The 16,406-nt window shown below is 38.5% G+C and overlaps 1 protein-coding gene across 2 annotated transcripts in view; it reads right to left on the bottom strand.

Moving 5' to 3' along the window:
• Positions 1 to 5,895: 5,895 nt before the first annotated feature.
• Positions 5,896 to 16,406, bottom strand: part of PPIG (peptidylprolyl isomerase G) — a 67,732-nt gene continuing 57,221 nt past the window's right edge. For both annotated transcript variants that reach the window (XM_053596267.1, XM_053596268.1), the window contains exons 11-13: positions 10,929 to 11,016; positions 7,421 to 7,557; positions 5,896 to 7,230 (exon numbers count right to left, since the gene is read on the bottom strand). In XM_053596267.1, the coding sequence (XP_053452242.1) occupies positions 6,117 to 7,230; positions 7,421 to 7,557; positions 10,929 to 11,016 (1,339 nt within the window). In that variant the 3' untranslated portion in view covers positions 5,896 to 6,116. The remainder of the gene's footprint in view (positions 7,231 to 7,420; positions 7,558 to 10,928; positions 11,017 to 16,406) is intronic.

The following is a 16,406-nucleotide window of genomic DNA, read 5'->3' as shown; positions in this document are numbered from 1 at the left end:
AACAATAACAAAATAACCAGGGGCCTGTAGTTCCAACTACTTGGGAGGCGGAGGCAAGAGAATCGCTTGAGCCCAAGAGTTTGCAGTTGCTGTGAGCTATGACACCATAGTACTCTACCCAGGGCAATAGCTTGAGATTCTGTCTCAAAAAAAAAAAAATAACCCCCCCCACCCCCAAATAGTTAAATGGTAGTACAGTACGAGTATCATTACTTAACAATGGGATTCCTAAATACAGTTTAAGACGTTTTGTGGCTCAAGCGGCTAAGGTGCCAGCCACATACACCTGAGCTGGTGGGTTCGAATCCAGCCCGGGCCCACCAAACGACGGCTGCAACCAAAAAATACCCAGGGGTTGTGGTGGGTGCCTGTGGTCCCAGCTACTTGGGAGGCGGAGACAGGAGACTTGCTTGAGCCCAGGAGTTGGAGGTTGCTGTGAGCTGTGATGCTATGGCACTCTACCCAGGGCGACAGCTTAAGGCTCTCTCTCAACAAAAAAAAAAAAAAAAAAAAAAAAATGAAGTTTTGTGTTCTATAGTGTTATCTTACTTGGCATGTGAATTACTAGTAAAAAAATTTTTTTAGAGATGGGGGCATCTCACTATGTTGCTCTGGGTGATCTCTTAAATCCTGCACGATCCTCCTGCTTCACCCTCCCGAAGTACTGGAATTTTAGGTGTGAGCCACCCTACACAACACATTTTGAAGTCACTTAAAATAATTCTAAAATAAAAAAAATAATTCTACATGTAGTTTTGCCAGTTTGTATACGGGTTTAGTATGTTTTTATGAATTATATTCCTGTTCCTTTTTTTCATTTTTTGTGGTTAAAAAAACGCAACATAAAATTTGTCAACTATTTCTACATGAAATAGCTAGGCAATCTGCAGAATTGTCACCTTGCACAAATGAAACTCTATATTCACTAAACTACTTCTCATTCTGCCTTCTTTACAACTACTGGGAAGCACCATTCTATGAATGACTACTCCCGGGTATGTACTTCTGTGACTATTTTCATTTAGCATAATGTTCTTGAGTTTCATCCATGTTGAAGCATGTCAGTATTCTTCCTTTAAAAGGCAAAGTAATATTTTACTGTATGTGTACACCACATTTTATTTATTCCTTCCTTCCTTGACAGGTTGCTTCCACCTCTCGGTAACTGTTTAATACATACTGCAATGACCTGGATGTACTAACTCTTTGAGATACTTTTAATTGGATATCTTTTTGTTGGATATATACCAACAGTTAGAATTGCTGAAATCATATAATTCTATTACTTTTTTTTAGAAACTGCCATACCGTTGTCCATTGCAGCTGCACCATTTTATATTCCTAAAAGTAGTGAGGGTGCACATCCTCACCAACACTTACTTTGTTTTGTTGATAATGGCCATCCTAATTGGCTGTGAGGTGATACCTCATTGTGGTTTTGATTTGCATTCCCTAATAATTAGTGATGCTGAGCATAATGCCATATGCTTGTGGGCCATTTGTGTTTCATCTTTGGAGAAATGTCTATTTGGTTTTTTCACAATACAAATAATTTCGTATCTCTGTGGGTAAAAGTATGTTTGGTAGTGTTATTTTCATTATTTAGCTTTTAATTGAAAAACAGATTGAGGGGGGCGGCGCCTGTGGCTCAGTCGGTAAGGCGCCGGCCCCGTATACCAAGGGTGGCGGGTTCAAACCCGCCCCAGCTGAACTGCAACCAAAAAATAGCTGGGTGTTGTGGTGGGCGCCTGTACTGCCAGCTACTTGGGAGGCTGAGGCAAGAGAATCTTTTAAGCCCAGGAGTTGGAGGTTGCTGTGAGCTGTGTGAGGCCATGGCACTCTACCAAGGGCCATAAAGCAAGAGTCTGTCTCCACAAAAAACAAACAAACAAACAAAAAACAGATAGAGGTGGCGCCCATAGCACAGTGGGTAGAGCATTGGCCACATGGTTCGAACCCAGACCAGGCCAGCTAACCAACAATGACAAGTCCAACAAAAAAATAGCCCTGTATTGTGGCAGGCACCTGTAGTCCCAACTACCTGGGAGGCTGAGGCAAAAGAATCGCTTAAGCCCAAGAGTTTGAGGTTGCTGTGAGCTGTGATGCCACAGCACTCTACCAAGGGCGAAAAGGAAACTGTCTCAAAAAGATAAAATAAAAATAAAAATAGGTTGAATAACACAATATAAAAAATACAAACCCAAACTGTTTACTATAGTATAGTTTATTTAATACAATGTTTAACTATAAAAGTTAATACAGTTTCGAAGTTTAAATTTTGTAAAATGCAGTTTGCAGAAAACAGCTGAACAATTATGGACTAATGGTAAGAGAAGCAGCATTTTGAAATGAATTTTACAATTGAGAAGACAACAGCTTTATTTCTAAATTTCATTAAAAAAATATACATCACAGTGACTTCTGAGCTAGGAAAAGAAGTGCATTAACTTCATTTGTTTTTTCCTTCCACAAAGAGAGCAGCCACAACTTTGAACATCCCCACATACAAATACCCAATGCATTTATCAATCTTTCAAAAACACTATGTATACACAAAAGGGGAAGAAAATATACAGCATGTGCTTTTGGTAACATGAAATTTGCTTAAAGGAAAAAACGGGAGAAACACAACAACCCTGCACTCTCTCCCCTATACCAAAAAACAAAGAAACCCTCAAAGACTCCCTTCTCCCACCTTGCTGACGGAATTCTCTTATGTGATTTTCCTCCTTTAATATTTACTTGTTTGTCACACAACAGGACACAAAGTTTACATGTGCCTAAACCCCTTGAAGGCAGTTAGTTGGGACGCCCACTACGAGCAAGTGTGCCAGTCAATAGTACACTTCCTGGGGCTTATTCTATTTTTTTTTTAAACAAGTATTTGTAATAAAGCACATCTTTTCACAATATACAGGTTATCAACCTACAATCCCTAGAGAGTTTATTTAATTATAAACAGATGAATCCTAAACAAAATAATTACAGAAAATACAAACAAAAGAAGACAAAAAATACCTATTTTATTTCTTTTATCGGCTATATGATATATATTTAAAGTACCTTCTGGTGAAGGCAAACTCAAGTTTCTATAGGAATTCACTATAAAAAGTTCAGTGTGATGAAAGCCATCGCCAACTGGAATGAAGAACAATAAACTACTGAAAAATATACTAACTTGCTCCATATAGTAGTAACTATAAAATAAATTACAACTGCCAGTTAATACCACTAACCTGAAAAACTGGAAACCCATTTTGTGCCTATTAATAACATTTTAAAAAATCTTCCGTTTAGTTTCATACCCTCCACTAGCACAAGAATTCAAAGGCTATTCCGCAAAGCCAACATGCATCAATATCACACTTGTGCAGAGGCAGATTTATTACATTAATACCTTGCAACTTCCAAGGGCTTCAATTAAGTATGTTAAAAGAAACATTTGCTGAATGAACTCACTAACCATAAGTTAATGAAAGTATGTTTTAAAACAACCCAGCAGGTTCTCTTCTGCTCATTTCATTAATACTAATTTCTGTAGTGTCAACTTTTGTGGCAGACAGCTTACCCCGAAAAATAATTCACATAAAAATAATCATGAAAATTCTACCTACTAAAAAAATTTTCTTGGTTATCATCAATCAACCAAGAAAAATTAACCAAGTTAGTATCTTTAAAAGGATATTAAGTCTAAGATACTTTGACATGAACTATAAGCTCAGACATAACTATAAAATCAATTTGATAGGGAAAAAACAGCTGACTTTCAGGATAACAACAGTTTAATGTAAAAACTACAGAGGGTGTAACTATTAAAATGTAACAAAAAGAAAGGACCATTTGAGCTACATGCTATTCAGCAGATGCAAGTGCAGACCTTGAGGGTACAGTTAGTGCTATTTAATCCTTTTCTAAATGTTCTTTATATTCTCACACAATCTGATTGTCCTCTCAATTCTTTTATATCTGTTCTGTAAAAAGAACAAAGTTTTAAAAAAAGGACTACAAATAATGCTTAGCACGGAGTCCCTCTTTTCATAACCCAAACAGGAGAATACTGCTTATACAAATTATAATTTCCTCCCTATGATTACTTTAAAAATTTTAGTATTTGGGAAGTCCTTATCTGTAATTCTTAGTAGATAAAGCTCTGGGATCAGACAACATAGAAGTATTAATAGTTTTACACAGCATGTACTTCTTAAAAATATATATATATACATAACTATTAGAAATCCTTTCTTAAATAGCACCTTTCTTGAAGCTCAAATAGTTTAACAAGTTTTTAATATGCAACTTACTGAATTTAAAGCCAACAATAATTTCTTTAAAATATATGTGTAATAGATTACAGTTTGGAAACTCAGATTCAATTCTCCCTAATCTTGGTTTGTGGTAAGCCTCTAAGGATTCAATCACCCTGGACTATTATAAACATCACTATTTTATCCTTAGGAAAAAAAATTGGAAAGAATTCACTGTGGATATTTGTTTCACAATTTCCCAAACAATCTTATAATCATTACTCTACTCTTTCTGCAACAACTACCACAATGCCAAATGTATGATTAACTGTATTAACCAATAATGGAAAGTATAAATGTAAGCATTGCTTTATTCAGTACAAACAAAGCACTCAGTAGCTAGTGGATTTACCAAGAAGCTTCCTTGGTAATAGAGTTGACACTATACAAACTCTATTGAAGTATAAAACTCTCTAGAGACTACTATTAATTGGAATTTTGAATTTTCTTTTCAAATGAGGCAGGTTTTATGTTTGCTGGATGTTCAATGTTTCATTTAAAAGAGATATTACAGAATAAAAGGTCATACATCACAAAAATAGCAAAATACAACACACAAAACTCTAAATGGACTTTGGATATGCTTAGTGTATAACTCTGTAAGCTATCAAATTTTGCAACTTTCTACTCTATTCTAAATGGCAATGTTACACGTGCCAAGTTAAAATAACATTAATGGTATAAAGCCACCTGAACAGAAAGAAACCAGAGTCATAAACATGCTATAGCCTATCATGACATAGAAAAGATGCATTTTCCTGCCACAGCTATGGAAAACTCACAGCTATGAGAGTTAGAGAAGTCAGTTCAACTAAAAAACAGCAACAACAACAAAAAGCATGCAGAGTTAACACTCAACTCGATATAGGTTGGAGGCCAAAAAAGAGAAATCTTATAAGTTAATGTGTCAATATTAACAATTTTTAGAATTTGTCTAGCTTAAGGTCCTGCACAAGGGATATGTTTTAGTGAGAAAAGTATTTTTTTTTTATTTTAGGAAGGATAATCATAATAAGACAATGTTTCCCCCAAACAATAACCTCAATCTCAAACAAAAAGCAACACAAATGAAGAATTTGATTTTCCAAGGTATAGTTCCTGTCAAATGCTGTATAACAGCAACTTAAGCTTATCAGTATGTCAACTGAAAAATTACTCTTAGGACTTTTATAGGCAGTTAAGTAAAACAAAACTTGACAGGAAAAGCATTAATATGAAACCAGCTATGGCTGTAACTATAAAAGTATGAAGTGCAATATAAATAACTATTTATTTTAAAGCACAATTACCATAAAATCAGAAATGATGATTTAATAAGATTAAGTGACTAGGATCTGTTCTGCATAATTAAAGGAAACTGCTGCAAATCTCTATTACAAATGCAATCAAAATCTATACAAGATTTCTTCTAGTGGCTTCTAAAGTTACTTAATTATGAGAAACACAGCTTTTGTAATAATGTATTGCAGCTATCAGTTAATGCCTGTTTTCAAATGGCTGATAAAACAAATAAGGATGCTATTGGCTGATTGTTGCAATACAATAATGCATACATAAAATAGTTAAACACAGCACACAGTATTACACCAAGTGTTTTTCTCATTTCAAGTTTATTAAAACTTTAGCAGTACAAATTATCCAGATGGCAGATTATCAAAAGGTCAACTCAATGAAATCCACATTAGAAAAAAAAAAAAAAAGACAAACACAACCCAAAAACAATGAAAGGGAAAATAACATAAAGGAGATTCATCAGCAAGTCTCTAAAACTTAAAATTTTAGACAGAATGGAAATAAGTTTACCCAATTCACTCATCCACTTTTGTCTTCATCTGTTCCAGGGCTTGATTCATGATCAAATTTTTTATTTTTATCGTGTATGTGGTCATTTTCTTGACCCTTTGATTTTTGGTTTTCTTTTTCCACTGAGGATCTGGTCTTCTCATCCTCCTTATTTTTTAATGTGGAGGACTTTAATTCATTGTCCTGACTGCTTTGTTTTATTTTTGAGAATGGACTTTGATCTCTGTCAGCCTTTTTTTCCCTGCTATTACTTGAGCTATTATGATCACGATTTTTAGAGTACATTCTTTTCTCACCCTCAGAATTTTCTTTTCTATAAGAACTCTTACTTTCTTGGTTTCTGTACTTTTCTTTGTTTCTGCTTTGACTTTCTTCTCTCTCTGAGCTCCGTGACTCTCTCCTCCTTCTCTTCCTCTCTTTACTTCTTGACCTTCCTGGTGTTGCTCTTCTCTCTCGGCTTCGTGACCGTCCTCTTCTCCTGTACTCCTGTTCTCTGTGTCTGTGGTACTCCTTGCTTCTGCTGCGATCTCTGTCCCGGCTTCTAGATCGCACTCTTCTGCTCCTGTTCCTGCTTCTGCTCCGTTCCCTGGTTCTACTATTGTAACTGTGTTTACCTTTAGTTACGTCACATTCTCTACTCCTGGACTGTGCACGTCTATCCTTTTCCTTACCTTTATTGTAATCATGCTCATTACTTTTTGATTCTAACTGTTTAGACTTTTCTTTACTTCTACTCCTTTCCTGATCTTTTCCTTTAGAATCAGACTGTTTTTCTTTTTCTTTAACATTCTCATGATCCCTTTCTTTACTCCTTGACCTCATCCTCTTTTCTTCATGTCTATTATGTTTTGAATCTCTTTCCTTACTTTTTGATTTCTCTTTGCTCTTACTCCTACTTTTAGATTTCACCCTTTTCTTCACTTTGTTTTTATTATATTTATCATCTTTTTCTGAATTTCTTCTGATGTCTCTCTCTTTGCTGTTAGATTTATGGTCTTTAACTTTCTTTTCCTTTTCACTTTTTCTGTTTGGACTCTCAGACACATGCCTGTGATCAGTTATTTTTCTCTCTTTTACTCTAACTGGGCTTCTTTGATTTTCTTTTATTTCATTCAACTCACTCCTAAACAGTAAGAAAAAGTAAATAAAGATTTTTTTGAAATGTTATTTGGAAGAGAAAGGTGTACACCGTTAACTAAAATTATATTATAGTTTCCTTAAGGCATTCAGAATTAAAACAACGCAACAAAATGACTTTATATACAATGGTAAAAATACTTATCACTAAATTTGAAATAATAGTTAAATCTTACTTATCCCCTTTGATCCATCTTTCACCACTTGATACCCTCATTCTTTGAGCTCTCTGCATCTCTTGCCTCCAATGTGGAGGAGTCTCACTACGTCTGAAACGGTCCCTTGATCTGGACCTGGAAGGGGTTCGATAACGCTAAGGAAAATTAAAGGGGAAAAAAATTAATGTATAAAAACATCAAACCATTACAACAACAGCTAAAAGAGTGTATATTTCAGGTTTAAATAAAATGCCTGAAATTTCTATGCACTCTTAAAATTACTAAAATTTCCCAATAAATAATAAGGCAGAGAAACTTAAACATGTTGGAAATTCCAAATAAAAAACATTAATCATACAAACCGTGGCCACTCAAGTCTTCTCCATGGAACAGTCCTATCCAAGTGATGGTGCTAGAGCATGCAAAGTTGCAATAACCCTCAAGTCCCAAGTTCCTAGCTGAGTATCATTACACTTGATGTTTTAAAGCAAACATTTTCCAAAATGAGAAAAACTGACTAAAGGTAGAGACATTTATTTATTCAACCAATACTTATTCAGTCCTTAGGGTGGCCAATCATTCTACTGAGTACCAAGAAAACATTAGTAAGCCAAGATATATCTGATTTTGCGTTCCTGGAACTTACAGTCTATAGAACTAGGAGGACACCATGTGAATGGACATATAATCACAGATGTTAAACATATGTGGCTATAAGAGACTCAGTATAAAAGGAAAAGGTGCTCAGAGAATATGTAACAAAGAGAGCTGACTTAGTATGAGTGTATGAACAGTTAAAAAGATACAAGCTAAGAACTAAAGAATGTTTATAGTGAGTTACCTCGAAAAGGGTAATAAAGAAAAGAAGGTAAAGCATGGTAAGGACAAATGGGTGAGGAAAAATACATAAAGTATATGAAATACCATGTTTGAAGGTTCTGAGACAGAAAAAACATAGCATGTTTTGGCAATGAACAGATTATAAGACAGATAAAGTATAGCTAAGCTACAGATTGCAAAGGAAAATAGTACTAGGTGGCTCACATCTATAATGCCAGCACTTTGGGAGGCTGAGGCAGGAGGACTGCTTGACCACAGGAGTTGGAAGTTGCAGTGACCTATGATGATGCCATTGTACTCTAATCTGGGCAACAAAGCGAGACTGCTGCAAAAAGGAAAACAAGAAAAAGAGAAAGAAAAGGAAGAGAAGGGAAAAAAGAGAAGAAAGGAAGAAAGGCAGGGAGGGAGGAAGGAAGGGAAAAAAAAGAACTAATGAGGACTAGGTTGCTAAGGTAATAATTTTGGAATGTATCCTAAGATCAATGGTAAAGAAGCAACACAAAATTCAGTTTTCATTTTTGAATGATTATTCTGTTATTTTTAAAAAAGGATTAGATGCCCATAATATCCTGGGGGAAAAAAGGATGAGAATAATGATTCTCAAAATGTGACGTGGGATCTTAAGACTCAGGAGATCTCCAAGGTCAAAATTATTTTCATAATAAAATCAACAGTATTTGCCCTTTTTACTTTCACTATCACACAGCAGAGTTATTTAGACTATGTGACAAGTCTCGACGTCATTTATTTCACAGCTAATGGAATGAATAACTATATATCTTGTGTTTTAAATATCACCCAGTTTTAATTCCTAAAAGAATAACTATTGGCCAGATATGGTGGCTCAGGCCTGTAATCCAAGCACTTTGGAGGCTAACTTTCGGCCAGAAGTTGAAAGACTACCTAGAGCACTATAGCAGGACCCCAAGACCCTGTCCCTACAAAAAAAAAAAACCCCACAAAAATTGACCAGGTGTGATGGCATGTGCCTGTAGTAAATATTGATAGATATAACTCACATCAACCAAAGGACTTTGGGTTCTCTTTCTGCATACACACACACACACACACACACACACACACATACACATACACACACACACACACTTAAATATACATATTTTTTTGATACAGAGTCTCACTCTATTGCCCTGGGTAGAGTGCCATAGCATCATCATAGCTCACAGCAACCTCAAACTCCTGAGCTCAAGGAATCCACCTGCCTAGGCCTCCCAGAATGCTAGGATTATAGGCGTGAGCCACCACACCCGGCTCACATATTTTTTAATAGAGATAGGGTCTCACTCTGTTGCCCAGGCTGGAGTGATGTGGCATTACCTTAGCTCACTGCAGCCTTGAACTCCTGGGCTAAAGTGATACTCCCACCTTAGCCTTCTGAGTAGCTACAACTATAGGTATAAACTACCATACCTGGTTAAAATTTTTACTGTTGTAGAGACAGGGTCTTGCTATGTTATCTAGGTGGTATTGAACCCATGGCCTCAAGAGATTCCCCCACTTTGGCCTTCAAAAACACTGAGATTATAGGTATAATTAAGCCACTGCATCCGGCTAATAACTTTCAACAATGTAAAGAGGTACTGAGTCAAAAAATAAAATAAAAATTGAGAATTACCAAAACTGCAGGTTAGTATTCAGACAATATGATGGTGAGTTAACATGGAGAGTGAAGCTTGAGAAAACCAGATAGACTTCAGAGTACTTAAGAGGTAGAACTGACAGAATTTGGTGATGGATAAGATACATAAGATATAAACAGAAGTAGAGATTCAAAACGATTCTTGGATTTTAAGGAATTACATGAATGGTAGTGCCAATCACTGAGATCAGGAACCTAAAGAAAGATCAGGTCTGAACAGAAGTGCTACGTTCAACTTTGTAAAGCTATATTCAAGGAGCTCATGAGTTAATAAATAAGCTTTGATGCTGAGAAGAGAAGATAAAAATCTGACAGTTATCGGCCAGGGGAGTAATGAGAGTGCTCAAGGAGTATATGCTGTATGAGAAGAATCGAAACCTCAAGGTACCAACCATTTAAAGGTCAAGTAAAGGAGCATGAACTACAACTAGAAATGCAAGACAGACTGGCTAGAGGGACCAGACGAAAATGTGATGAAAACAATGAGTAAATAGTGTTACAAGGAGGGAGAGAAGATGAAGAGTAAAAAGGATTCACAGGATTTTGCGACATGGAGCTGACTACAGCAAGTACTGCTTTCAGCGGATGGTAGGGGTGGAACACAAATGGAAATGCTTGAGGAATGAGTAGGAAGTGGAGAAACTGCCAAGTTTCTAAAATGTTTTGAAAACACAAGAAGATATTTAAATTTTGATAAGGACAATCCAGTAAAGAGAAAGAAAATGAAATCCAAGGATCAGGTTTGGTTTTGATTTATTTTTAGCAAGAACCTAGATACAGTGGTGAGAAAGTAATGAAGGAGATAAGAAAGACCTTGATCCCATTTAAACCGTGTAAATGTAAATCTGTATTGCATGAGTTTTCAGTTTGGAAGTACCAAAAGAAAATACACAGCCCAATACCCACAGCTCTCTTTAAATTTTCAATTGCATGTACAGTAAAACAAAATTTAAGAAATATATTAAAATTATTTAAGAAAGACAAATGCAATACTTTGAAGATTTCTAGGGAAAAAAAATCACCTACCCTTGGTCCTCTTCCTTTAATTTTTCTGCCAGATCTAGTTACTAAAAGTCGTCTCTGGTAGGAAGCTGGCTGGGAGTTAGGTGGATTACTAGAAGCAAAAGGAAAGTTAAAACACATTACTTTTATTACAAAATAAATTTATTTTAAAAAATCTTCCAAATCTAAGATTACTCATCTAAAATTAATAAATTTAAAATCCTATATACAATCGGCCCTCTATATTCATGGATTCCATATCCACAGAATCAACCAACCACAGATCAAAAATATTCAGAGGAAAAAAAAAAAAACCAACAAAAAATACCAATCCACGCCTGCTATAGTGGTTCATACCTGCAACCCCGTTAAGAGGTGAAGTGGGAGGATTGCTTGAGGCCAGGAGTTCTGGGTAAGTCAGACCCCAATTCCATAACAAAACAAAACAAACCTCAATGGGATGGCACTTGCCTATAGTGCCACCTACTTGAGAGGCTGAAGCAAGATGACCACTTGAGACAAGGAGTTTGAGTTTGCAGTGAGCTATGATGATGCCACTGCATTCTAGCCCCAGCAAGAAAGTGGGACTTGGAATTAAAACCAAAAAACAAAAAATATAATACAACAACTATTTACATAGCATTTTTACTGTGTTAGGTATCATAAAGTAATACAAGATGATATAAAGTACATAGGAGAATGTATACAGGTTATATGCAAATACTATTAATACATTATTTTATAAAAGAGATGACCATCAGGCTTGGCGCCTGCAGCTCAGTAGCTAGGGTGCCAGTCACATACACGGGAGTTGGCAGGTTGGAATCTAGCCTGGGCCTGCAGAACAACAATGACAACTGCAACAACAACGACAAAAAAAACGGGGCCCGGGGGCAGGTACCTGTAGTCATAGCTACTTGGGAGGCTGAGGCAAGAGAATCACTTAAGCCCAAGACCTTGAGGTTGCTGTGAGCAGTGACGCCATGGTACCCTACCAAAAGCGACATAGTAAGAGTCTGTCTCAAAAAAAAAAAGACCATCTACACATTATCTACAGGGGGTCCTGTAACAATTCCTTTTGGATACAAGGGACAACTATATAATCAGTAGTTCTCCAAGCAAAAATACTCCTAGTAACTATGGGGTGCTACTGGTGAGTAGGGCCCAGAGTCAGAAATGCTAGAGACTTGAAATGTGTGAGCATGAACCCGGACTATCCTGCCTCAAAATGCCAATCATAATTTATTGAGAAACACTGTTATATACTCATTCTTAAGATGAAACTGGGGGCGGGGGGGCAGGGATTCTGGGAAGATGGCTGACAGGTAGTAACCCTTGGCAGAGGCTCCTAAGCAGAGGAATAAAAACCGGACATATTCTTTATAGAATCATACTCTATGAAGCCAAACATGCGGAGCTGAGCCAAGAAAGAAGTTTGGCAAGCTGTAACTCCAAGGAAGAGCATTCAAGAAAACAAATTACAGGTATAAAGCCCATCAACTAGAGGACAGGAGACCCCTCTCCCAAGTGGGAGACCTGCCGCAGGATATCTGCAAACAAACAGGGAACAAAAGACCTCTCATTTTACCTTGCTGGAGAGAGCCGCTAAACTCCAGGTCTCTTTCTCCAGGGAGGTCCCACTTATGAACCTAGATACCACCCCACCAGGCATAAAATTGAACAGGTATTTCCCCCCACAAGTCCAAACTCCCAGTCCACCCTTTCCCCCTTGGTGGTCTGAAGTTCTGCCCCCTGCAGAGCACAGTGTTTGGTCTTGTCCTGAGAGATCTGGGCATAGTGTGGACAGCCAACCATCAGGACGGAATCTGTGACTAACAAGGAAGAAAGAAGGTATAGGAAGAAAGGGACACTTGGCGGGAGGAGGGAGCAGTCCCCTAGTTATGACTATGCCTGGCCAGTGGTGGTGTTGACCCTCAGTTCAGGCTGTGTCTGGTGGGGTAGGGTACAGAACCCCCGGCTCTGACAGCACCCACTGTGGGAGAGTGGTTGCCCCGTGTGGACTGAGTTCAGCAGACAGGGCTGGTCCCCAGCCCTTGCTGGGCCTATGAGCACAGGCTTGCTAGGTGTGGACTGAGATCTGAGAGCAAGGGCACAGTCTCCTGATTCCAACAGAACTCTCCAGCAGTGGCTTGCTGGGTGTGAACCAAGATCTAGGGCTAGGGTGTGGTCCTCTGTCTCCAGTGGGGCTGATGAGCAGAGGCTTACTGGGTGAGGACTAAGACCTGAGGGCAGGGTGCGGTTCCCTGACTCTTAACAATGCCTGCGAACAGAGGCTTGCCAGGCAGTAGAATAAAACTGGCAGGCAGGGGCATGGTCCCCTAACTCCAACGAGTCTGGCAAGCAGAGGCTAGTTGGGTGTAGACTGAGACCGGAGGGCAGGGCCTGGTGCCCTGACTCCAACAGAGCTTGCAAACAAAGGCTTGGCAGGCAGTGGACTGAGACTGGCAGGTGGGGGCATGGTCCCATGACTCGAACTGGTCTGGCAAGCAGAGGCTAGCTGGGTGTGGACTGAGACTGGTGGGTGGGGGGTGGCCCCTGGCTCCAACTGGGCCTGTGAGCAGAGAAGTGGACAACAGTGTGGACTGAATCTGGTGGGCAAGAGTGTGGATCCCTGGCTCCAATTGTGCTATTGGAGACCCTTGAATCCCTCTCTGTTGAGCAGGGTTTGCATTGCCTGAGACAATTTAATTCGAACCTGTGTCTGGGGCTGTCCACTTGGGGACATTCTGAAGTTGACCTTTGAAGTACTGTAGCGGAAAAGAACTGAATGGTGGGGGCTGGGCGCCACAGCTGTTTGTATCTTTTCACTTGAGATTTAAACCTAATACTGTGGCTTCTTAGGATAGGGTAGAGCTTGGCTGATATCAAAACAGAGCTAGCTTGCGCTATCTCACCAAGTAGGACCTCAGAGTCTCTAGCCAAAACTCTGAAAGGAGCCTTTGTAAGGTTGTAGGAAATAAGCCACAATTACAAAACCTAGCGCTTTGGTAAGGGGCTACCTCTACTACCTGGGAACCCCAATTCAATCTCACCCTACCAGTTTTAATAACCAAACAGTGGAAAATAAACATGGTGCAGACCCAACAGAAGAACTCTTGGCAACATGAATAACCAGAGTAGATCAACTCCCTCAAGAAATGACAAAAGAGATACAACTGAAGTTTGTTATGCCATGCATAACAAATGGCAGCAATGTCAGAAATCAAATTCAGAATATGGATTACACATAAGATAAATAGAATGGAAGAAAAGATAGAAATTGAATTCCAAAGAGTACTTCTAAAATTGTCTCTAGAAATTAATGAATTCAAAGCCTAAGTCACCAAAGATATGGACATAATGAGAAAAGGTATAGTAGAGTTCAAGGAAACGAAAAAGTTAGCTGAGGAGCTCCAAAATACAGTAGAATCCCCCAGTAATAGAGTTGACCAGGCAGAAGAAAGGATCTCTGAAACTGAAGACAAACCTTTTGAACATTCCCAAACACTCAAAGAGGCAGACAAAGGGAGAGCAAATACTGATCATTCCCTGAGAGAGTTGTGGGATCATTCCAAAGATCAAAAATTCGTCTTCTGGAAATTCCCAAAGGAGAAGAAGATGATCCTAAAGGTACAGATGCTCTAAGATTTTGGAGGATAATTTCCCAAGCATTGCAAGAGATACAGAACTTCAGATAGTATACAGTTTCAGAACCCCAGCAAGACTTAATCCAAATAAAGCATCTCCTAGACACATGGAGAAAATTCTGCAAGCATCACCTACAAAGGGAGAAGTATCAGAATGACTGCAGATTTCTCAGCCAAAACGTTTCAAGCCAGAAGATGGGTCATCAATCTTCAATCTCCTAAAACAAAACAACTTCCAGCCCAGGATTCTCTATCCAACTAAACTGAGTTTCATTTGTGATGGAGAAATCAAATACTTTAATGACACAGACATGTTCAAGAAATTTGCCATAACTAAACCAGCTCTCCAAGATATTCTCAGACCCATCCTCCACAATGACCAGCACAATGCTCTACCTCCAAAATAAACTCACCCAAAAATTTTTGAACAAAACCCAACTTCCATAGTGGTGAAAGGATTAAAAATGTCCACTGGACATCCGAAAATCATAATACCCAAACCACAACCAGGCTTATCAATTCTCTCAATTAATGTGAAATTGTCCTCTAAAGAGACATGGGTTGGCTGACTGGATACATAAACTCAGACTGGATATCTGCTGTATATAAGAATCTCACCTTACCTTAAAGGATAAAAATAGATTCAGGGTGAAGGGATGGACTTGTATATTACAGGCAAATGGAAACCAGAAAAAAGCAGGGGTTACAATTTTAGCAGCGGATACAATTGGCTTTAAACCAACAAAGATAAAGATAAGGAAGGTCACTACATATTTGTCAAGGGAAACACCCAACATGAAGAGATTTCGATAAATAACATTTATGTACCCTACCAGAATGTTCCTCAATTCATAAAGCAGACCCTAATGGATATGAACAACTTAATATCTTCCTACAGTACAATAGATGGAGATTTTAACAACCCTTTGACAGTTCTGAATAGATCCTTCAAACTAAACAAAGAAATATTAGAATTAAACCTGACCATAGAACAAATGGACTTTACAGACCTCTATAGAACATTTTACCCTGAAAACGGATTTCTTCTCATCAGCCCACGGGTCATTCTCCAAAATAGGTCATACCCTAGGACACAAGTCTAACCTCAGCAAAATTAAAAATATAAAAATTATTCCTTGTATCTTCTTGGACCATCAAGGAATAAAAGTTGAACTCAACAGCAATAGGAATCTTCATACTCAAAGTCATGGAAACTAAATAATCTTAGGCTAAATGACAGCTAGGTCAAAGACGAGATTAAGAAGGAAATCACTGGCTTGGCGCCTATGGCTCAAGAGGCTAAGGTGCCAGCCACATACACCTGAGCTGGCAGGTTCGAATCCAGCCTGGGCCTGCCAAACAACAATAGTGGCTGCAACCAAAAAATAGCTGGGCGTTGTGGCAGATGCCTGTAGTCCCATCTACTTGGGAAGTGGAGGCAGGAGAATCACTTGAGCTCAGGAGTTAAGAGGTTGCTGTGAGCTGTGATGCCACAGCACTCTACCCAGGGCAAAAGCTTGAGGCTCTGTCTCAACAACAACAACAACAACAACAACAACAACAAAAAAGAAGGACATCACCAAATTTTTGGAACTAAATGATAACAAAGACAAATTATCAAAACCTGCAAAGGCAGTCCTAAGAGGGAAATTTTTTTCTTTTTTGTAGAGACAGAGTCTCACTTTACCACCTTCAGTAGAGTGCCATGATGTCATAGGACTCACAGCAACCTCTAGCTCTTGGGCTTCAGCAATTCTCCTGCCTCAGCCTCCCGAGCAGCTGGGACTACAGGCGCCTGCCACAACGCCTGGCTATTTTTTGGTTGCAGTTCAGCCGGGGCTGGGTTTGAACCTGC

The sequence above is a fragment of the Nycticebus coucang genome, chromosome 7 (assembly GCF_027406575.1).
Source record: "Nycticebus coucang isolate mNycCou1 chromosome 7, mNycCou1.pri, whole genome shotgun sequence".
NCBI classification, from domain to species: domain Eukaryota; kingdom Metazoa; phylum Chordata; class Mammalia; order Primates; family Lorisidae; genus Nycticebus; species Nycticebus coucang.
The sequence above is the reverse complement of the archived record's forward strand: the minus strand, read 5'-3'. Positions and strand labels throughout refer to the sequence as shown.